The sequence below is a fragment of the Helobdella robusta genome, assembly GCF_000326865.2.
Source record: "Helobdella robusta unplaced genomic scaffold HELROscaffold_1, whole genome shotgun sequence".
Classification (NCBI taxonomy): Eukaryota; Metazoa; Annelida; class Clitellata; order Rhynchobdellida; family Glossiphoniidae; genus Helobdella; species Helobdella robusta.
This window is the reverse complement of record NW_008703570.1, coordinates 8,444,530-8,469,188: the sequence shown is the minus strand read 5'-3', so window position 1 is coordinate 8,469,188 and position 24,659 is coordinate 8,444,530. Positions and strand designations below refer to the sequence as shown.

Below are 24,659 nucleotides of genomic sequence, written 5' to 3'. Positions count from 1 at the left end.
TTGAATATATATATATATATATATATATATATATATATATATATATATATATATATACTAAACGTTCTCCAAAAAACTTTAGTGAGAAAAATCGAAAAAACGAACTATAAACATATTAACGCCAAACATTCGGTAGAATTTATAGAATATTGTAAAAATTATGGTCTATTACCAACACAACACACACACACACACTAAAAAATATTGAATTATATTGTATTATTATATATATATATATATATATATATATATATACTACTGTTATATATATATATATATATTTGAGGTCGAATAAAAAAATATTGTATTATATTGTATTATTATATATATATATATATATATATATATATATACTACTGTTATAAACATGCATAGCATATATCTACTTTGATACATAATATAATCCCCACTGCAAATTGTGAAAAGATTTATGTTTTGTCCATAATTTATATTTTCGAATGAGGATGAAATGACAGTTGAAAAAACTTAACAGGACATGAAGCAAATTATCGAGGATGTCAGTTCCTTGTATATGTCATCATCCAATTATCCAAGTTAGTGCTCTTCATTTTTTTTCTTTATGTTGAATTATTTATTATCTAATTACTAAAATAACAGCATTAATTAATTGATCTTATTTTCACTGAATTAATTTTTTTTATATATTTTTCTATGTATGTACGTCAGGATTATGTTCAATTTTATTTTACATTCTCTTAAAAACTACATATGAAATAAAATATTCAAATATGAAGGAAACAAAAATTTAAAGCACTGAAATACAAATTTCAAGTCACGGAAAACTCAATCATTCGGTCATGTACATATCTTAACATAATCGATAAAACTTGTAAAATAAGTTGAAGAAAATATTTTAAGGGAAACGAATTTGTCAATTTCATCGCTTCTTTTTTCTTAATTTGTTTTTTTTTTATTTTTGGAGATCTAAAATATGAATTAAACTGTAAAATGTTAGAAATACTTTTGTGTTGAAAAATTGGACGAACAAAAATTATCGGAAACTGCAAATATGCTGTTAAATATTTACGTCAAAATGTTTTAATCTATAAATACATGACAAAAGCATTATGAAGTTAAAAATTTAGTGCAATTTATAAATTTGGTTATCATCGTCGCACCGATTTCGACTTTTTTAAGAGTGTGAATTGGCGTTTGATGGGTCGAATTTGTTAGATACAAAACTTTTACCTTTCAAAATTTTTTATTTCAAATGTACACAACACTGTATGAATACAAAATGTATTACGACTTTATATAAGGGTACGAACCTTTCCTCACTCCCATATCCCGTTCTGCAGCCATCGTCAAAACAGGATCCGTGAAAAGAAAATTCCATTCGTCTGGTCAACTCGAACGAACGGTAACCATTGAAGAAAATCTCAACAATGTAGGTCTTCACAGTGGCAACGGTTCTTTCTTTGAAGATGCAGGTGGTACGAATTATATCACAAGGGATGGATCGAAAGCTGGATTCTATGCAACTGCTCCTCCCATTCTCTCTAACTCACCAGTATCCGTGTTTCGAATTAAACTTTTATTTTTCTTAAATTGCTCTCGTAACTTAATCCAATCAATTGAATTTCACTTCAACTATAATTAAAATATATATTTCACATGAGAATGCTGGCGGGTTCGAGATCTATGTTAAAATGTTTTTGCAGAGTAAATTTAGTGCCGACAAAAACCGAGTTTCAAAAATGTTTGACATGCTCGAAAGGAAAGAGCGATTTGATGGCAGAAAGATTGTAAGCAGAGACAAACTTTTTGAGGATGACAACAGAATAGCTGGTAATTCTAAAAGATTTCCCATTAAAGCTAATTATGATCAGAGGTCAGACTTATTCGATTGATTTATTTTGTGGAAATTATAAATGATAGTTTAAACATTTTTATGTTGATAATATGCTATATTATTCTATTTTTATTTCTTTAACATGTCTCAGCTTGTATCATTCAATCTTCGTTTAGCGTCCGATGTCTCAGCTTGTATGTAGAACCTTTAATGGAATTTATTATTAAAAAAAATAATCGTTTTTTAATTTTTATTCAACCTCTCGTTGAGCATTTCGACCAAAATCATTCCATCTGCTGGACCGTTGGTTATGTAAGCAACAGTAGCAATTGTATCTGCAATTCGTTATTATTTTTCTAACAACTTCATGATTGATTTGCTTTTAATTTAAACTAGATTAGCAAAATGACTTCTTGCATTCAGAATGTTCGTGAACAAGGAGCATTGTTGCGTAGATAGTGAAGGGGACCGCCTTCACGACAGCCACCTCGTCAGCAATGCTTTCACTACCAGTGCCGACGAGAATAAACACAAGAGCGTCATTCCGTGGGACGAAGTGGCGATTCCCGGTGTCAAATATTCCGACAAGTATGAGGATGATAGAAGCCAAAGTGACGATGGTGAGATAATAACTATTATAATAAATGAAAAAATAATTATGCACGGCTAATCCACTCCGATGTTATATTTTCTATAATAATAATTAGTTCAAGTTTCTAATAATTGAATAATGTAGTGCCAGCGAAGCAGATGAACGAGAGATTTCACTCTCCACCACTTGGATGCGCCTTTCCAGGAAGGAATGAATATCCATTGGATGAACATTTAAAAGATGATTGGGTGAGGGTCCATCTGATTCAATCTGATTACAATCTCAGTTAAAATTAGAGATTTTGGGAAATTTTTAATTGATGGGAAATTTCTAAATGTTGCAGAGATATAACGTAAACAACAATAGTGTGGTGGCATCTACGAAGAATAACTTTGCAAAGAGGGCACAAGTTCACGATCCGCCAATAAAATCTAATTTCAACTTGCCAAATCCCGTCACCAATGCTAGAAGAATATCCGTGGTTCAGATTGAAATGCCAGATTCTTTGTCGTTTTTAAATAAAAATGGTTGGTTCTTGTTGTAAAAAATTAACATTCTTCTTTTAGCACGCATCTGAGTTAGCACTCAATCCTTGATCGAGCTCTTTTGCATTGTTTTTATGTTTGCTTTGCTTTCACATTTTTGTTTGAAACCACCCAGTTTTTTTTGTACTCAAATCAACCGGGTTTGTTTTTATGGATTATCTCATATTTTGTTTGGTTTAACTTTACACCAACCACATTAATTTTAATTACAGTTAATTAGTTGTTTTGGCTGTTCATCTTCTCGACGACAGCGTTGCAGTTGCGTTGCTGCATGCTGAGTTCTCCATTCAACGACAATTTTCTAAACTAAGATATTCTTGAATTTTTCAAATTTTAAAATTTTTTACTAACAGCCTAGCTGAAGTTTTGAAATAGCATTTCTGAAATTTACGATCTCTCGAGATGAAAGCCTTATAAAAATAAAATTGATTTGCTCTATATTTAGAACTTTGAAGTTGAATTTATCGTTTCATTCCTGAAAGCATTTGAGATTTATTTAGTGGCCGATAAAAATGCAGATTACGCACAGAAGGAAATGTCAAGCAACGCTAACAGCAACAACAGATCATCGATGAAGCTTTCTAAGAATAGGACGTCGATGAGGAAGAAAAAAGATCATCTCACGTGGCTACTCAACTTCATTTTTGCATTCGTTTTTAAATGTTTTTTTTTGTTTGTTTTAAACAGTTCTCATTTATGTTCATTATAAGTTTTTTTCTAATATTGTTTCTACCTTCTATATTTCTATTTAGAGTGGTATGTTAAACTAAATAATTTTATTACTTTGAACCTAGAGAGTTAGTGTGAACGAAACAGATTGAAATTGAGATCACAAAAAAAGCTCTTAGACATCAGTCATTCAATTCGACAAAAGTCATGAGAATAATTTATTTATAAAATAGAGCCGAAGTTGGATTGAAGCAAGAAGAGAAGCCCATACTGAAGCCCACCCTATCTACCATTCAAGAAATCATCACAATACTCAATTCAGATGACTGGTTAGTTTCTTCTAACATATTTTTGGACAATTATTATGCTGAATATCCTTCAGTTGAAATCGATTAAAATACTTGGATTTTAGTTAGGTTGCGTGTGACCAACGTGAAGTTGAGAAGAAAAAAATCTCAAATTATGTTGATGGAACGTAATTAATGTGAAACAAAAGAAAATAAATAATTATTTCTCAAAAAAGAGGTATTTTTTGTGAGAATTTTTGAGATAATGATGATGATCTATGCAGGAAAGCAGAGGTATCATCGTTAGAAACCATAGGTTCCATGTCTTGCACCAATGCTGAACTAATTGCTTCGAATCTGCATTCTCTCATTCATCCCATTCTTAAAGAGGTTTTTTGATACTTATTTTGAAACTTTTCCTTTTAGTTACAATTAACAAATTTCTTGGATATATTTCAATTTGGTTTTCTTTAAATTAGTTTATATTACTATCAATCTGAAAGGTAACAAATTTACGTTCAAACGTCTCGATGGCAGCCATGAAATGTTTGTCAGAAATGTTTAAAAGTTTACAAACTGCCATGGAGCCGGTGCGCTTTTTTCAGATTTTTATTTCAAATTTTATTACCTCGTTTTTTGACAACAAAAATTTATTCTTTCATTTTAACCAACGTAAACTTGTCTCAACCTTTAATCGTATGAGCTTTGTATTGTAATTCTTTGAAGTTTTTTTGGATTTATGGATTTATGTTTTTAAAGCAATCATTAACGGCTCTGTTAGCCTTTTTACTTTTACTTTCTTTTTAAAACTTGCGTTATCTGTCTTAAAAATACTCAACGTAGCAAACGTGGCAAGCGTGGCTTTCTACGTACGAGATCACACCTTAGCTCTCTAATATTAATTATTCAGTACGATGAACATTTATACGAACGTTTCGAAGGTACTCGATCGAACAATCATAGAGCTGTTGAACAGATCAGGTCACACGAACAACTTCATGAAAGAAGAGGCGCTCCGATGTCTGAATGTCATCATTGAAAATGTCAGTCCGATTAAGTCCGTTTCAGCCATCATCAGTTACGGAAACAAGTAAATTTTTACGTGTTGCAGTTGCGGGTGACGTTGGTGATTTATTAAATGTTAGCGAGTCTTACATTTCATAGTTGCTCCACTAGATTGTATTAAATCTTCATCTGTTCTATCTTTTACGTGCTGTCCTATAGTTATGTATAATCTTAATGATTGAAATAAAAAATTGCAATTTGATTTGACCAACTGTAACATTTGTTTAGATTTTTGTTTCCATGACATGTTTGTCAGAAAGTCATGCCACAAACAAACTAATCACAAATGTTTTGAAATGCTTCATTAATTTATTTCAGCCATCGAAACGTGACGATACGAAACGCTTCCTCTCAGCTGATCGTCAACATCTGCTTCATGCTTGGACCCCACAGTATCTTGGTGGACGGGCCAAAAGATGTAACGAACAAGATCCTCTCCACTGCAACTCACTATCTCACTGATGGTTCTCCTGAAGTCAGGTGTTAAAATTTTGGTTAAATGTTGAACAACATCAACTAAGTCAATATTTTATTTGTTAAATTTGAATATGTTTGTGATAAATGTTGGCGGCTGATGATTTTAATGAAGAGCAAACTTCATAACAGAACGAACGGCCGAAAGTTATTTTCAAATTTGCGAGGTCACGTTGAGTTCGATCGAAGTATGAGACTTCATTTACCTCACGATGTCATAACCAAGGTTGTTGAGCCAGCGTTGAAGGGACTCGAAAGTCGGGTAAGCTCACCACCGTTTGATCGTTTCATTCTTGTTTAAAAAAGTTTGTTTCTCAGTTAATATTTTCAGTAATAATAACTAGTACTATTAGTTTTCCAACTATAACAAACACCAACCCCTAGGCTTACTGCTACTACATTTTTACAACACCTATTGATACTACGACTACTACTACTACTATCACTACTACTATTACTACCACTGGTGCTGCTGCTACTACTGCTACTGCTTTTTTTATTGTTGCTATTTCTTTTATGAACGTTACAACAACTTGTTAATGTCCCATGAACAGAACGACGTGGAGCACAACACTACGATGTCAGCGCAGACGAGAGTGAACAAAAACTCCATGAAACATTCCAGGTATCACTCAGCTGGAAACCTATGGTGAGTTTGTATATATTATGTAGTCTGTATGTGACTGCTCGCTCATTATTATACTCTGTACGTTGTGTGGAAATTTATGTTATCATTCATACGTTCTACGTTGTTCTCTCCTATCAAAATTTCAATAAGTGCATACAAATAGTTATCAGTAATTTTGTCTCATTAAAAGCATTTCAAAAGTTTGTTTGAAGTGCACTTGTGTTTGCATTAATAATAATTTCATCATCCTGATGTCTCCGTGATGGCCATTGAGACTCAGGCACACGCTTGTTATCCGATATCAGGTAAGTTTCCAGATGATTAGTTGCGGCATCTGCAAAATAATTTTTTAATTGTTCATTTGCAGCAATATAGTGAGCAACGCAGAGAATACTGCTCAGCCACCGGCACCTCCGTCACAAACGACGACGTCGACGATACCGAGTTCGAAAGGTAAGAAGCAAGTGAAGCTGGATGACTCCACATTAGATGCTGTCAACAAGATTATTGACGCTTTAGATTCCAATGATTTTCGAGAAAGATTGAATGGTTTGAATGATTTGAGAGCGTTAGTAATTCAGGAAGGCAAGGTCAATGCTGTTGTTTCCCACGTCAACAGGGTGGGTGTTCGTATTGAAGTTTGAAGCTCAGTCCTATTTATAATTATATATTTATAATTAATTTTTTCTGGTTTTGTTATACTTTTTATTAAATAATTCATTTTATTCTTTTGTTGCAAAAAGATTTTCATTAAAAGTTATTGGGACTAATTAATGAATTTAATATAAAGTTAAATGCTGTCAACCAGATATATGATAAGCTGGCTCCATGCCTGAAAGATTCCAACTTCAAAGTTACCATACAAGCACTACAAGTTTTTAAGGACCTTCTACCTTACGTCTCTGCACATCTGACCAACCTCATCAGCATGACGATTGCGAACGTCTCAAGCAACATGGCTTCCAACAACAGAGATGTCAGAGATAGTGCCAATCTCGTACTGGACGGATGTATTCAATTCATGGGTGAGCTGCTTTCTTTCACATGAAAGTTAATATTTTTTCAAATATATCAACGTGTCCTTCATTCAGATCCAGCTATCTTAATGCCATCCTTTGTTACCGCTACTATTAATGCCAACAATCGATACAAAGTCTACATGGTTGAAAAGGTTTCAGGTCTGTATCACACGTTATATATTGTTAACTTCCTATTTCAGCTAACCTATATAATTTTTACAAGTTATGGTTTTTTAATTTGCTGCTTTTCGTTTAAAAACTTTAACAGAATTAGTTCGACAACTGCATCCACAGAGGAACAAAACAATATCGCTTCAAGTCCTGCCTCTACTCTGGCAGTTGCTATCGATGATGACAACAGGCGGCTCCAACAAGGGCACTCCAAATCTTCTGAGGCAGAGTACAACTCGCTTGGTGAAGGATTTAAAAGAAGTCCTAGGAACGGGATTAATGGAATACGCGCAGATGAATTCGAAAGTGAACCTGCCGATGAGGCACATGTTGCAGGAGTTGATGCAGTTTCAAGGAGAGTATGACGACGACGGTGGTGGCGGTAGAAGTGAAGAACATAGTTTTGGGTATTAGTCTTTCGCACGCGATCATCTTCAAAAAAAGATTGATCCATTTACTGCCTTGCACTTGCACACGTATTTTGTTAGGTGGTGTCTCATATCATATATTATAGTATTTCAATGTGCCGATGATTAAGTTCCTCTCAGTTGTTGTTGTTGTTGTAATCCTACGTTATTTATTTTGATGTAAAAAATCATTTCGTTTTTATTTTTAGCAGAAATTTATAATTTAAGTATATTTTTCAAATTTCAAAATTGTAATCAAAGATTGAATTAGATGTTATTTTTGATTGAGTTTGTTTGTAACATTTTTTACGGGTTTTCGGAGCTTTCCTGCTATCTTAACTATTTTATTCATATATTATTTTTACTGTTCGAGGAAATGGTTATTTTGATTTTTTAAATTTAAATTAATGGATACGATTTACATTTAAAAGTTATCTGCACGCAATTTCCAAAGTTTCGATATTTTTAAAAAGTTTATAATGTAAAACATTGAACTAGTTAAAGAAATAGCAACTAAAATTGATTGAGGTTCATTGAAAGAAATATTAAATGAAAATATGCATCAAAAATTATAATATTTAAGCTGGTTAGGAAATAACGGAAAATTTTAAAATGTATCAAATTTTTGTAAATACATTTAAGTCATAAATGTTACTACAAATTTTATTGAAAAAACTTTGATATTTGCTGATGTTTGTGTAATATTCATGAAATATTTTCTGCAAATTATTAATGGCACGTCAAAGCGACGTTTAAACGTTGGTTTCATTACAAATATTTTATAAATCAGTCAAGAAAATTTTTTCGAAAGAATTAAGTTGTAGAGTTCATCTGTCAATTGAAACAATTCGACCTCCCTTCAATCGCGTTTTGCGTAATTATGATTTGTACTGATAATATTTGTTATGTTGACCGAAACAAAATAAATGAAAATATATTAAACCTCTATTTATTAATGTAAATGATTCTGACAAATTTCTTTTGTTTTTCATTTCAAAACTAAAAAATGCAACTTCTGTTCCGTTAACAGATTTCAAACTCGCCGTAAAGATATAATGATTGGTAGTATACCAAGATGCGGTGTGTATGGCTGATGTTTGCTGTTACACGATACGCTAAAAGTATGGAATTTCAATGGAGCCCTGGTGGCTATAATAAGATTTCTATTCGTGCAGTGGTTTTTTAAACAAATCTGCAAACATGTTTTTTCAAAGCCTATAATATTTTATATGGAAATCATTTTTATGTTTTCCGATCTTTTAGCAGTAACTTGAAACCTTATTTCGTCCACACGAAGCTCCGTCCGGTACATAGGCTAGGTTTGGAACATTTTCCATGTAGTCCATTCTTACAGCGGCGCATGTGATTGAAGATAAATTTTGTTCACTGAATTCATAAAATAAGAATATGCTGCCATCAATTGGAGCTTGCACACCACCGAACTGACAAAATAATTTTCCACAAAGCTCATCTCTGCATAAAAAGTGCACAATTATTTAAGAAAAACTTAATTTATTTGATAATATTTTCAATTGTAACCCTTCAGAGCAAGGAATAATTGACTTTCGAACCGGATCGTACCCGCAGTTGAAATTTGCTTCTTCTTGTTCATCTCTGTTGGCCCTGTAGCAAAGATTTTCGGCTGGTCGAGTGTCTGTGTTGTAGAATATATTGCTGCAGGCGACCGACCGAGAGCCGCAACTACCGTTAATGCAAAAGTCACGATTCTGCTCAGTAAACATTTTTTAAATGTGCTTATTTGTGGGTTTAAACTTTCAATAACTAACACTACACATTGATCCATCCGGTTCATGAAAATCCGGACAGAGTGAGCTTTTCCCATCACAAACATCCAGCAGGTCACAGACTGATTCCGCGTATCGACAAATTTTGCTTGAATTATAAAGCTTTTTTTTTGAAAAAATTATTTCTTAAAAATTTAAAAAATTGAGCTAAAAACGAACTTGGCAAAGATTAACGTTGCAACATAATCCTGTAGCGCACCGAGCATCTGTCTTGAAACGACATGTTGTGTGTGAGCAACAAATATTGGAACAAGTCTGCAGTTTAAGATTTTTCGTGCAACCGGATTAATGCATCTTATCGATCAAACTTTTTAATAAATTGATTTTGTTTTATTTTAAATAACAACTTTTTAACTTGAAAAAATTTTTCGTTAAAATAAAATGGAATCATCAGTCTCGTCACCTAAGGAGTCTCGTATTTAACTGTTACCAACACAAGGCCACTTCAAATAAATTGAAGTATCACATCTATTTTGCAAAATGTTGCTAACTGGAAACCCGGACCAATAAACCCGAACCTGGTTTGGATATCCTCCACAGTCGCATTCCTCCCCATCGTCCACAAACCCATTTCCGCATAGTTTTGGTATGGAGGGGGTTGTTTCGGTGAGAAGGCAGTTGTGTTGGTAGTACAGAGCGTGCAAGAGTTTCTTGCTGCAAGAAGACCATTTGACATTTTCTATGTATCTGCAATTAATGTGATCATTCGAATTGAAGTTTAATTATTCTAATAAATTTTATCAGTTTCACGAAAAACATGTATACAAATTCTTACAACTTGAACCTTTATCTTCATATAGACATGTGTATGTTCGCGTTTTGATTTAAATTCAGATAATTGTTAAATATAAAATATTCACTTAATAAAATAAGAATAATGACGAAGTGTTAATTTGCGAAACAGACCTGGATGCTCCTGAACTCATGATGCACGGCTCGTTATATTTGCAATCCAGGTAACATCTGAAAAATTTAAAATTCTGATACTCGTTGACGTGACTTAAGCCCAGAGTGTGCCCAACTTCATGAACAGTGGTCAGCGCGGTCAACAGGAAATTTTCCGTGTTCTTCGTTTAGGAGCGGGCATTAACACGTAAAGACTTACATTAGAAATAATGTTGCGAATCTAATTTGAATGTACCATAATCCAGATTGCTGAGCCAGGGAAAAGACAAGTGGTGTTGGTGAATGCCTGTCCCAATGTAGTGTTTGATTCTAATTTTCTAAACATATAATGAGATCTGTTTTTATCATTTTTTTCAAATTCTGGAAATTAAAAAATCTGAAATAAATACTTCAATTATTGGTCACCGCATTCTTGTTCTAACAACTTGCAGCCGATTTATTAGTAACCTGCTTAACTTAGCTCATTTCATTGAGTGTGTTTTTTAACAAGAAAAAAAATTACAAAGATAAAAATTTTATGGAAGTTTTATTTCACTAGGATAGCAATATTGCCACAGCACAAAACAATATATCAGTTTAAAAATGTATCGATATCATTATTTTAAATCTAGGTATCTATGTAAGTTTAGCTAATTGGCGTTACAAAACCTTTTCAGAATTATTTAAGAACAAACAATTTAAATTATTTTATAAAGGTTTTTTAAAATTTTATTGAAAAAAATCGATAAATCTTACAAGAACAGGGCCGTTATATCGTGTCTTGGAACGTGTGGTACCACATTTACAAAACTGTACGTTCTCCAGAAATGAGCCAGATCTTGACTGATGCCTAAATTTCAGGAAATTAACTTTCTATTCAAAAATTTAGCAATTTTAAAACAAAAAATTCATTTTTCAAAAAATGGCGTGAATTTTTTGAAACAAAATACCCAAATATTTTTGGTTTTAATAATTATTTTGAACTTTCATTCAACTCACTCTGTTGCCTGCTTTTGTCAAAATCAATGTTTGATTGATTCCATATTTCAATGCCAGCCAGTATTATGCTGATGTCAACTTTTTGATACCACTAACAAAATATTTCACAAAAACAGTGTCATCAAAATTATGTACAACGAGTTATGTGAAGAAACGCTCACAAAGTTGCAGGCATTTACAATCATCTGAAAATATTCTTCCATTTCTTCAACACTTTTAGTGCCATTGAACTAAAGTAGACAATTCATGCATAGATAATTTTTTGTGAAATAGTAATTCCCAGATGTTAGCCTACCGCAGATGGGTGGACAACGAAAAACATTTCAATGATTCTCGGCCTCCTTCGACCATGGTGTAGTCGTTTTCTTACGTTTGAGGCCTTTCAATAAAAATTTCTGGTTACAAAAAGTTATCAAGATAACTAACATAGACAAAGCAACACAAGGTTGTTCTTTGGGCACACCGACATACAATCAAATAATGGTACAATTTTGAAATACAAACTCGTTTTGTAAGAATTCTTTGGCGCATTTTTGACAAGCCGTCTTTAACCGTTCCTTGAAATTAAAGGCAAGTAAGAGGTTATTATTCGTTAACTGAATAAAATAATAAAGATAGGTGAATTAAAACGCAACCACAAAATGTAAAATTTTCATCGTTGAGTCTTTTCTTCAGAAAAACTAGCCAAGCAAAGTGAAAGTGTTCCTGTTTGACATCGTACGGTTCCAATGAGTAGGTTATCTGACCTTTTTGAAATGAACCTCTGAACAGAAAAAAGAAATCTAGTTGTGAAACAAACTTTCAGAAACGCAAAATGTAATCAATGTGCAAATAATTGTAGCACCTTCTAGCAATTTTTATACCAAATTTATTATTTAGGGTTGCACCTGATTCCATTGCACAGAGATAAAGTCGCCATCTGCCAAGCTACTCCATCCACATTACCAACAAAGAAGCTGCAGTTTTTCTTCTAGTCATTATTTTTAATTATCTTAAATTAACTTGAAACAATTCTATTACTATTAAATATTTTAATTTAATTTTATACAATTAAAAAAATAAAAATTTTTATGAATAAAAATTGTTGTTAGTAATTATTAAAGAGTGAGAACCTTGCTTGAGAGAGCAGTCCTGACACCACGATGATCAACGTGATAAACAACGTACCTGCTGCTGCTCGGTGCTTGGCCACTGACGTTTAGGCGTTGTCTGCAGATTCAATTTTTAAGAATCAAAGTTTTATGAACATTTATATAATACGATATTTAGTCAGTTTGAATTCAAAAATTTAAATTTTTTTACAACGTCTAGATCAGTTTTATTTGTTAGAAAAGAAACATGAAATGAATTTAATTGAAATGACTTATTTTCTTGTAGATGTAAATTGAAACTCGGTCTACCATTGTCTTCAATACTAATTTTGATATATGATTGTTTCTGAAACATTACAAATCATTCATTATCAAAATGCAGATGTGATACGTTCAAAAACTATTATAAATTATTATAATTAAATAGACCTTGATCTCATCGCATGACAGTTTACTTCCATTTGTGCTCCAAAATTTTAAACGGACCAATCGAGCGGTTGCCAACGTACCAGGGACTAGGAATCAGTTATTCATTTATTTATTTGTTTTAGTGAAAATGTTTTTCATTAATTGATTTAACAAAATATTAAATATTTATTATTTTTTAATAATTAATTCCATAATTTTAAATATATTGACGGTCGTTTATAATTTTTTAATCATTCTCTTGCTGAATAAAATAATGTAGGCTAAAATTTACAAAAGCTACAGGTTCACAAGCACTAACAAAAACACATACAACTTTATTATAATTATCCAACAATCTTTTGACAAAGAAATTTGCAAGCATTTCTCAGGTTACGATAATTTCACAAAATAGCTGCCATGTTATGTGTAAGGTAGAAACATATGCGGAGGTAGTGATGAAAATTATTATTCCACCTTACTTAATATGGAAATAATTTTAGCATTCAGAAGCAGGCAAAACATCAGCTCCATAATTTTTTATTTACATTTGTGACGCAACAAAGAATATGGAAAACTTGCGAATGATTTTCATGAGGTCGCCCTAATAAAGGCCTCACCATAAATCCTTCTTGCAGCAGCTCAGTATCTTCATATTTTCTTCATACTTTGTCTTTTGGCAATAAATATTTTTGAAATAGTTAAAAGTTCATTATACAAATCAACGACTATCCGCCTATTTTGCATTTTCGTAAATTATTTGTGAATTTATCAAATCAATTGTCAAAAATAAGATTGTGATAATATATTAAAAAATAATTTTTTTCTAAGGCTTTCAGATAACTATATAGTGGTTATAAACTCATTAGAAGAGTTTTGCTAGACTAAACAAACCAAAATAAAAAAACTAAATTACGAGTAAGTGAACAATTTTTTTCAAATCGAACAAAACATGAGATGTAAACATTATAAATTACCGGGAAATAGAGTCATGACCCACAGGTAATGAGAGGGAAAAAGTTTCCTATCCCTTCTGCCCTCTGAAATTTATTAAATATGTTTGATACTTTTTCCAATAAAACCATGGAGTATTTTGAAAAATTGAATCTAATTTTCTGTCTGTCTTTAGGCAGAAAAATCTTATTCAGTATTTAAAAACGGTTAATTCGTAAGCAACAAAGTTAAAAATCTTGCAATCAAAAAAGAAATCACTTGTTCCGCCAAACATTATGCCCATGAACCCATTATATTTTATAAGTTGTTGCAGAATAGAATGGTACGTAGAGGGGTGTGTTTAAAAAATCATACAACCTTGAAAAAATAGCGCCAAATAAAGTTATATAAATAGATTTGAATATAAAAATTAAAATAAATAAATGAAATAATAAACAGATAAAAATGAATAAGCGGATAAAAATGAATAAAGAACGAGAATTATTTGCTAGGAAGAAGGAACAAGAGTTCAAACAAGAAGACGCGAGAAAAGTGCGAAGTAACAAGATGACGAGAATCACATAACAAGTACGACGATCATTAAAGCAAGCCTCGAGTCAAATATGTTTATACATGCTCTGATCAAATATCAACAAATGACGGCCGTCATTATCGACTTCATCGTCGTCGTCGTCCTCTCACGAACTCTCACTGCTGTTTTTGATGTAAATATTCTTATTAAAGTTTTTTTTATTTGCTTGTTAAGTCTCTAAACATGTTGTTTTTGATGCTATTTCTAAAAAGATAAGGCAAAAAAACCAATGATTATATCCTTGGTTTAATGAGATTTTTCTAAAAAAATCACTGAGCAGTTTAAAAAACAAAATTATAAGAATTTAGAAATAATTTTCATTCAGGATGTCATAAACGACTACTACAACAACACCAACAAGACTAAACATCTTTTTTAAATAATTTTTCTAATTTTATTTTTCATCACAAACAAAAACTTTTCAACATTTATTTCCATTTTTTTTGTTTTTCCCATCCTTGCAGCACGTTTCTTGAGATCGACCAACCTGTTTGCGACACGCTTCGTCATTGGACTTCAGAGCTATTTCCCATCTTCATTTCTATCTTTCTCACCTGACAATCAATCAACTTACATATTCTGCAGCAGTGAACATTTATCTTATTTCAGTTGTGTTTTGTGGCTACCAAGTTATAACTATGTATGTAACTGCATCAGAGAGTTTCATTTAATTCCAGTCGATTACTTATTTGTAGTCAGAAGAACAAAATATCAATTTTTAAATGGTCAGAATCGTACAAAGTACACAAAAATATAAATGTTGCTAGTTTATTTACATATCAAACATATCAACTACATTAAAAATGTTATGGAACACACAATTAAAAAACAAACACACACGCGCGCACGCGCGCACGCACGCACACACACATATATAAACGGGCAAACACACTCTTACACACGTCAGCATTATGTTGATATGCATTGGCACCTCTGGCGTACAATCTTGAAAATTCGTTATTTTGGTGATCGAATCAATCTTTGATAGGGGCATACAAACAAACAGCACAACAGATAGTTGCATGCATACAGACATACAACCCTGCATGCATTAATGTGTATATATAGACAAACGAGTGTGTACTTATAAATACATACATGCGCCAACCAGCTGAATAAAAGCCGCACCACACATGAAACAACAAACAATTATAGAAACAATGATACAAAACTACATGGGAACACATAAAGACTCACAATGACACAAACGCACAGACATTCGCCACATTCTCCAGCACGCATATACGAGGGGTAGTAGGTAGGATGAACTTCACATTAAAACGTGCTTCTCTATCGGTGTCAGCTGTGCACGTGAATTGAATGCTTGGAGAATGTTTCCAAGTGCTTCTCATACCATTATATGCAGTTGCTGTTTCACTAAAGTTATTTGCATAGAAAAAAAAAGTATGCCTCTCTACCTACCAAAAAATCAAATGCTTATAACTTCACTACTTTTGAATTTGCCATTTTGTTATTATACAATTCGATTCGCCAATATATGTATATATGTATATAATTATAAGTAATTAAATAATAATTTTGAATCATTTGGATTCAAATCTCACCCAACATTGGAAATAGGTAGACCTATATTTTTTGAGTCAGCGTGTTTTACAGGTTTACTTAATTTTTGCAACAGGTTTCAATATGGCTTCTCAATAAACAAGCAGCTTTTGATTGATTCACAACGTACACTTTTCAACTTTTTACAATTTCTTTGAACACTATATATATATTTATTTATATATTTATATATATTTTGGATTAAGAATGTCAGAAATGCAATTATTAATGAAAATCACAGCATGTTCCGCGTTAGTTAGCTTCCTGTTTAATTTTTCGATTTTTCTAACGGTAGATCGTAAATCATTGTCAAGTTTCTTGAGTTCAAAACCGAAATTTTGTATTTATTTTAAGCAAGATAGAACATTTAAGCATATACATATATATGTAAATATATATATATATATATATATATATATATTTGTATATGTATATATATATAAAGATCATTTATATTCATAAATATTTATATCAGTGCTGATACATGCACAAATATATATCTATTTAATTATTTATTAGATTCAGCACAACGTTATTTCATAATGTACGTTATGGAGATTTATTCCAAAGCAAGCAAGAAAATATTCTGCCGACGCATTTAAACGTAACATTTAAAAGGAAAATTAAGTAAGAAATATTTTCAGATGACCAGCATTCAAATAATAAAAACCAACCAACCAACAAAAAACAAACAAACAAACAAGCATACAAAATACAAATGAACGAACAAACAAACAAAGAAGGAAATAAAAAGAGATGCAATGAAGAGAAGGGATCGTTGGAAGAAAACTGGCGTTGAGACTTTTTACGATGACATAAATTATTTTTTAAATGCTTTTCTGAATGCGAAATGATTCCATGCATCGTCCTACATGTGTGATGAATACATCCAATTAAGCCAGTTTGTGGAATGACATTAAATCCAGGACATTTCTATAACGGACGTATCTTAAATCGTTGAATGTTTTGAATTCGTTAAATTTTTGACGGCATCAACTTCGTAAGTTTCCAGCGTTTCATTGTTTTGTATGTTTGTACGTACATCGGTGTGGAGGTAATTAATTAGCCGAAAATGAAAAATATGTTTTAAAAACTTATCAAGTTAATTCACAGCTGCGAAGTTTCTCTGATGGCAAACTTTTTTAAAAAATGCACGTCTGTTCGAAAATTAAACATTTTACCTTTCTATTTAATATAAGAATATTTAATAAATTTTTAAGTTAATTGTTTAATCCAAACTGTAGTGATGGTGATCACAAACGTTGAATGGGAATTTACTTGTCTTTACATTAGATCTCAAAATTTTCAAATAACTTTAAACAACTTTTGTTGAATGCAGCTTTGTTTTGTTTTCATATTAAATGCAATTGGCAACTTTTTGCGTACATCTCACAAGCGCAGGGATTGATTTAAAGCAGGGCGGCAGGCGAGGGCAACTACCGGGTACTCTACAAAAAAGGGCCTCCAAAAAAATTATAAAAACATAATAATTTTACTTTAACATACTTTTTGGTGATTGCTTGTTTAAATTGTTTGTTTTTATTAAAGAATTTGAAGAATTTGCTTAAAAATGTTGTATAACCTAAAAGAAAAAAAAAGATCGCTAAATTTGTAAAAATCAACGAGTAATTAGGGACTCTTACTAAATAATCAAGAGCCTTCATTTCTTCTTTATTGTGCCAAGACCTCCACACTTGTCTCTTTCGTCCTGCCTTTGAATGTTTATTCATCTGCGCTCGTCTGTTCATGTTGTAGCGACGTTATTGAAAACATTCCACACGTTGGCATGCCCAACAAGTGATTGTTTTAGCTTTAAAACGTCAAAATAAATTCATGTTAAATAAATTTAGTTAATTTTATTTTTTAATATTCGTTTTTTCAGTTCGCCGCAGAATTCTTGCCGTAGGATAGTTTCAAATTTGTGGGCTTGTAGAAAAGATAAAAAAATTTGTTGAAAAATTACATCAATATTTTAGATGAATCCGAGAGTTAGGTACACCAGGAGAAACAAATTTGGAGAAGTTTCAAACTTAAATCTTGCTAAATGGCCGCAATATTTTTCGTTATAGTTCATAAGAGCAGAGCTGACAGAAAATTATTTGTAGACAGATTAACAAAATCATTTTAAAGTGTCCATTCGCTCGTTTAAAAAAACTTTTGCATTGTCAAAAAATTGATCAAGTTAAAAATTCTTTTTTTACACCTTGAAAATATTTTCAGAAGTAGTTAAAAATTAGAAAATTCTAAACGTTCCATCAAATAAAATAACAAAACTCCACCATAAACTTAAAGAGGTGAAAAATAACTTCCAGTTTGCAAACTTAAAAATCAAATGCTTGCTACTTCCCAACTTTTGAATCTGGAATTTTGTTATTTATACATACAACTCGCCAATATCAATAGCACAGGCGCGTTAAACATTTGAAGACGTCATCAACATTATCCTCGGTGTAAAGTGTGTATATGCTTTCATAACAACGTCAAATTAAAAATTATTCAATGGCACAACTTCAGCAACAACATTAACATCAGCAGCAGCTACAAAAACGACAACAGCAGCAACAACACTAACAACACCAGCTGCCATGGCAACAAAACATACAAACATACAATGAGAGCATCAACAATATATAATATATAAATACAACACACACACACACACACACACACACACCACACACACACACATACACAAACAAAAAAACCCCCAAACACATAAACAAGAGCAAAAACAAGTAAGAAAGAGTAGCTTATTAATGTAAGCAGCATAAGGGCAATTAAGATGGTATTGCGATGTGAGTCACGTTGTATTGGCTTGTTTTTCATTGGTTGCTCGCAGATCTATAGATGGCTCTACATGCCTCTTCCCCATACTCGCAAGTATTAATATTATTGCAAGTTCCTTTCTGATTAATGACCGAGCGCGCGGTGATATGAAGATGATGAGGTGGGTGCTTGCCAGTGACGAATGTGGTCCTTGGTGATTGTGGTGATGTGAATTTGTGGTCGGTGATTATTGTTATGGAGAATGTGTGGTTGGCGATTAAAATTATGGTGAGTGTGTGGTTGGTGATCACGGTTGTGGTGAGTGTGATGATGACGGTGATAGTTAATTACTATGGTGACATTAATGGTGACAATAATGATTACAACGTTATTGATGTCATTATTTTTATTCTTGGTTATCACTTTCATCAACAACATCAGCTACTTGTCATCATCATCTCATCATAAACGCCTACCATATCATCACATCATCATCATATCATCATCATCATCATCATCATCTTGTTCACCACCACTGTAATTTTCATCATTATTACTATCATCACCTTTGTCAGTCACAAAATTATCATCATCAACAACAAAATTGTCAACAACATCAAAAAAAACGGCAACAACATCATCGTCAACAACGTCCTCATCATCATGAATAGCAACATCATCATGCTCATCATCATCATCATCATCAACGTCACCAACATAGCCATTAAAGCATGTTTGCCTTGCCTGTAGGAATTGAATGATTTGTAATCGTAAGGTTTCGATGCAACAAGAAGCCCTAATAAATTGCCTTTTTGAATGATTTAATTGGGTTTTAAGAAATATATGAATTGGATAAAATTAGAAATTTCTTACGTTAAATGTTACATTGCTTTTGACAAACATTCGTAAAACAAACATACATAAAAATATGTATGTTAATTATTTTTGTATTATTTCAACTGTTTAAAAGTAAACCAATGCAAAAAGATTCACTAATAAGATTCAGATACCAAGGCAGAAATATTTTACTATATCTATGTTTTAATTGGACAAACCGCTTTCGAACAAAACGGAAAACATTAAAAAATATCTCTGATGATATGATCAAGTAGGACCAATGACCATCTTCATTAATCAAAAGACTACGTGTTTAGGGGAACAATTTTTACATGCTTCCTTATATTTCGCTTTATTTGGTCATAAAGATAGTGACCAAAAGTTGGATTGCTCAGAATTACAAATAATACAAAATATTTGAATTAATTGCCAGTACAAAATGTTTTCTTGTTGAAATTATTTCACGGGGCAAAACCACCTACACCTCCATTGACGGATTTAGGGTAGGACGCCGGACCAGCGGCGTAATTTTGGCCTAACTATGAAAGAGTTGGCTAGTTTCTTGTTGGCCACCCGTAAAATTTTTTCAAAATTCCTCCCCTGAGCACGACGAAGACAGTCTAGACAACACGAATAGGAACATCATGACACATACGAAAGATACTCGGACATTATTTTTACAAAAAAAAATTTAAATATTCAAAAATATAAGTCACATTATTTTCCACGCATTTAAATAAAAACGATTATTGGGTCATTACAGTTAATGCAATGATATCAATGGGTTCAACTATTTTATTAAAGAGAATTGCGATAACTTTGGAAGCTATTACAATCACACCGGCGTTTAATAACAACTGCGATGACAAATGCTTTGATGAGTGAGCTGATAATTTTGTGGCAACATTGCCAATGACGGCAGAAATGATGATGGAGTAGCTCGAATCAGAGGAACGTTTAAATGAAATCAACTCAATATCTATCACCATTGCAGAGGTAGCAGTTTCATATGACGGACATCAATCAAATCACTACTCTGTACGTTAAATCATATACTTTCGTCGTAATAACGCACAAAGATGTGCAAATTACTGATGGATTATCACCTAATTATGTTTTGTGTTATCCATTACAAGATGTAAATGTTACATTGTGTATATATATATATATATATATATATATATATATATTTATATATATATATATATATATATATGAATTTTAGAATTGATCATTTCAAATTATAATATGAAAAATAGAAATAGAAAAAAACATTCGGATCTAAACATATTTACGCTTCAAAACGCACATCGAAACATAGAAACAAAAATACACACAAAAACACACACAACAACCCACGCTTACACACACTCACACAATACACACACAGCAGCTCAGACGCACAACACAGAAAGCCTTGGTAGACACGCACACAAAAGAACATTTTTGGATTTTCATAGCTCCATTAACACTTTCCTGATCAAATTTATCTTCATCTTCAATGTCATATTCTTATATAATCTACTTTTATTTATAGATACATGAAACTTACGAACGTCTTATCTACGTGTATTATATATAATATATATATATATATATATATATATATATATATATATACATAAATACTATATATATATTATATACATATATTTATAATATATATATAATATATATATATAATATATTTGTGTGTTTGTATATTTATATTTGTATGTGTTTGTGTGTGTTTGTATAGGTATATATATATATAACATAACATAAAAAAATGTTTTCCAGTGCAGATCTTCAGTGTCCCATCAATGACACTGTTCTTTTCTTTAATTCATAAATTTTTTGAAAAATCTGATTATGGTTGTTTTAAACTTATCAGAAAATGAGTCGTCTTTTGATTTTAGATATTTCTATTAAACTTTTCGTTTTTGTTTCATAAATAATAATTTGAGTTTTTTTTGTCTGAAAAGTTCAATTTTTGAACCCTAGAATTTAAAGCAAAATTAATTTCAATTTATATTTACATCATTATAAACATCTTCTTATCTCTCCCTTTCAAAAAAAATTTCGCACATGCCGCTTGTGGTGCTTTTGCTTTATCAAGATTTTCTTTTCTTTCATTTTACCAGACTTGCATAATTTTTGGTATATTTTTAACATCATAATCCAAAGATTCAACATTATTTTTAAAAACAATATTTTCATTGCAGTTAGCTGCTGCTACTCATTGTTATTTATCGTTATACATAGTTGTCCATTGTTATCTATGCTTTTGAGAGTAGTCTAGGAGTTCCTGTCGATTAGCTAAAGCTAACCGAAATTAATTCATTTTCTAGTTTAAAATTTTTATGTTTATAAATTCGTCAACAAGTTTTCTCACTGCAAGTTATTGTCTTCATTCATCCGAGCGCTCTATATTTAGTGAATGGAACAACTTTGCATTGCGGTATTAAGTGATTTACCTTTTCGGACATGATAACTTGTGATATATTTCAGTTTTGATGCAAAATATTTTTTCACTGCTGCCCTTTTTTTTGAAATTCAGCATCATAACTTAAATTTTTGCATTAATTATGTTTGCACTGTTGTAGTTGGAGTAATTTTAAAATTTTGCAATTAGTGCCATGACTAATTTATTTATGATTAGTAGTGGCAGGGGTGGTATTCGCTTCTTAGCAATTTTCGTAGGAGGCTGAACAGGTCTTCTCAAAAAAGTGTCTCCGCCAGTCCTTTGTTGAATATCCATTGAAGAAGCCTCAAGAAGCTCAACTATCAGCGAGTTCCAGACTGTTGGGACGACACTGCGAAACATTTCTCTAATCGCTGTTCGCACTCTTGAAGCTATTGTAACATCATTTCATTCTCCTGATCAAAGATGACCCTGGGATTTCTTAGTGAGCGAGCAAATGCCGGTTCATTATTCATCAGCCACCACTGTTACCAGCAACAGTTTTCATTATTTATTACCCATCACAGCTACCGACAACAAAAAGCATGGCCGACGAGAACTAAACCATTTTGTTATCAATAAAATCATTGTTTTCAAGCTGTTCGAAATCATAAAACATGAAAAATGCATTTCTACTTTGTAAGCATTTCTTTAAAATTCAAATTTTATAAATCAACAATTTTTTTTAGTATTTTATATGGTTAATAATAATTGAAATAAATTAGGAGCGAAATAATGATGGGAGGGCACTTAATGAAGATAGGCATAAATAGGCAGAGAAAGGAATATAACGTACGACGGTAAGGTACATCGGCAGTGCATTAAATACAACATGTTCTTCTGCTTTATGTGGCTTGTATTACTTGCTACGCTCTCTCTCTCTCTCTCTCTCTCTCTTTTTCTCTCTCTCTCTCTTTTTTCTATTTGTTTTTTAGTTGATTTCGTTTGTTATAAATGAAATTTCAAATAATAAAAAAAATAATAATAAACTAACTCATGATCTGCGGCAATGCTGTTAAAATTATTCAGAAAGTATTCTTTCATGCATGTTAATATTGACCGCTAGATGTGATTGAGAAATTTTTTTACTAAATTAAAAAGTGCAGTTGTGCGAGTGTGCATTTGTAGATGTGAGTAAAAAAAGAATTCATAGACCGAGATATTTCTTTTAACCTATGAAGTGTTGGATTGGCTATGCACATGACATAGTGACGTCAAATGAAGTGAAAAGCAAGAACAGAAGAAAATGAAAGCAGAGCATCTTTAGCACGTGACCATTTTGATGACGTCAGTAATAGGGATCTGTTGCTAACGGTGATTTACGCACAGATCGCCGTTCAATTCGACGTTAGCTTTTATTATTGACTTTCTTTACCTGCGTCTCTATGTCTCTTTGTCTGTTCGTCTGTTTGTTTGTTTGTTTGTTAACAGGAGTATGTGTTTCTGTTAGCGTGCTTGTGAGTTTTCTCCTTTTATTTACTGTGTGTTAGTCTGCTTGTGAATCTTGCAGTTGGTGTGTTGATGCATGTGCGAGTTTGTGTTGTGTGTATACATGTGCGAGTTTGTGTTGTGTGGATGCATGTGTGAGTTTGTGTTGTGTGGATGCATGTGTGAGTTTGTGTTGTGTGGATGCATGTGTGAGTTTGTGTTGTGTGGATGCATGTGCGAGTTTGTGTTGTGTGGATGCATGTGTGAGTTTGTGTTGTGTGGATGCATGTGTGAGTTTGTGTTGTGTGGATGCATGTGTGAGTTTGTGTTGTGTGGATGCATGTGTGAGTTTGTGTTGTGTGGATGCATGTGTGAGTTTGTAGTGTGTGGATGCATGTGCGAGTTTGTGGTATGAGTTTGTGGCGCGTTGATGCAAATGTGCTGTGTGCATTTTAACAATTGTTTCAGTTTCATTATATAATTTTTATTAGTTTCATGCTTTGCGCACACGTCTGTGTTCAACATTGTTTCAGTTTCAGCTATTTTTGTTTCATCATCATAATGATGAATTTTAACATTTAATATTTTATTCGTAATAAATTTGATAATGATATTAATATTGCTAGTAAAAAATGAGCACCAAAAAATATCTAAACTGAAAGCATTAATTTGTTCTGATAAACATAAAATATGTGCTCTGTTTATATGAAAAAACATATTCGGTTAATTGATTTTTTTTAAAAAAAGAATACAAAAAGTTCTATTGAAAATTTTCTTTCATGTCTATTAGACACGAAAGCGAACAATCGCGTACATTGTGTGTACATAGCTTGTGTTACATTGTTTCCAGTAACCACGGATGAAACCATCTAGGTAGTTGGAAGCACATTTGAATGCACTTCCACACAGACACGACATGCATACATATATTTGCATACGTGACTACTGCACCATTCATCATACATACATACATACATACATACATACATACATACATACATACATACATACTTACATACATACATACATACATACATACATACATACATACATACATACATACATACATACATACATACATACATACATACATACATACATACATACATACATACATACATACATACATACATACATACATACATACATACATACATACCATACATACATACATACATACATACATACATACATACATACATACATACATACATACATACATACATACATACATACATACAT

General features: G+C 32.0%; 3 protein-coding genes across 3 annotated transcripts in view; 1 reads left to right on the top strand and 2 right to left on the bottom strand.

Moving 5' to 3' along the window:
- Window positions 1-496: 496 nt before the first annotated feature.
- Window positions 497-7,677, top strand: HELRODRAFT_159283 (hypothetical protein; the record flags this gene model as incomplete). The annotated part of the gene is made up of 18 exons (XM_009011171.1): window positions 497-554; window positions 1,320-1,531; window positions 1,641-1,852; window positions 2,237-2,433; window positions 2,550-2,653; window positions 2,749-2,932; window positions 3,433-3,574; window positions 3,853-3,948; window positions 4,191-4,296; window positions 4,410-4,496; window positions 4,848-4,996; window positions 5,290-5,446; window positions 5,561-5,707; window positions 6,000-6,094; window positions 6,441-6,693; window positions 6,882-7,098; window positions 7,165-7,251; window positions 7,361-7,677. The coding sequence occupies 18 exons, from the start codon at window positions 497-499 to the stop codon at window positions 7,675-7,677; spliced, it is 2,820 nt and encodes a 939-aa protein (XP_009009419.1).
- A 1,026-nt stretch (window positions 7,678-8,703) lies between these two features.
- On the bottom strand, window positions 8,704-11,710 carry HELRODRAFT_159282 (hypothetical protein; the record flags this gene model as incomplete). Its single annotated transcript, XM_009011170.1, has 8 exons — window positions 8,704-8,862; window positions 8,948-9,143; window positions 9,210-9,397; window positions 9,458-9,577; window positions 9,967-10,162; window positions 10,382-10,542; window positions 10,617-10,716; window positions 11,655-11,710. 8 exons carry the CDS (start codon window positions 11,708-11,710, stop codon window positions 8,704-8,706), a joined length of 1,176 nt encoding a protein of 391 aa, XP_009009418.1.
- A 10,838-nt stretch (window positions 11,711-22,548) lies between these two features.
- Window positions 22,549-24,659, bottom strand: part of HELRODRAFT_159281 (hypothetical protein) — a gene marked incomplete at both ends in the record, with an annotated part of 3,705 nt that continues 1,594 nt past the window's right edge. Inside the window, 2 exons of the mRNA XM_009011169.1 lie at window positions 22,549-22,638; window positions 23,365-23,394. Of these exons, the coding sequence (XP_009009417.1) occupies window positions 22,549-22,638; window positions 23,365-23,394 (120 nt within the window). The remainder of the gene's footprint in view (window positions 22,639-23,364; window positions 23,395-24,659) is intronic.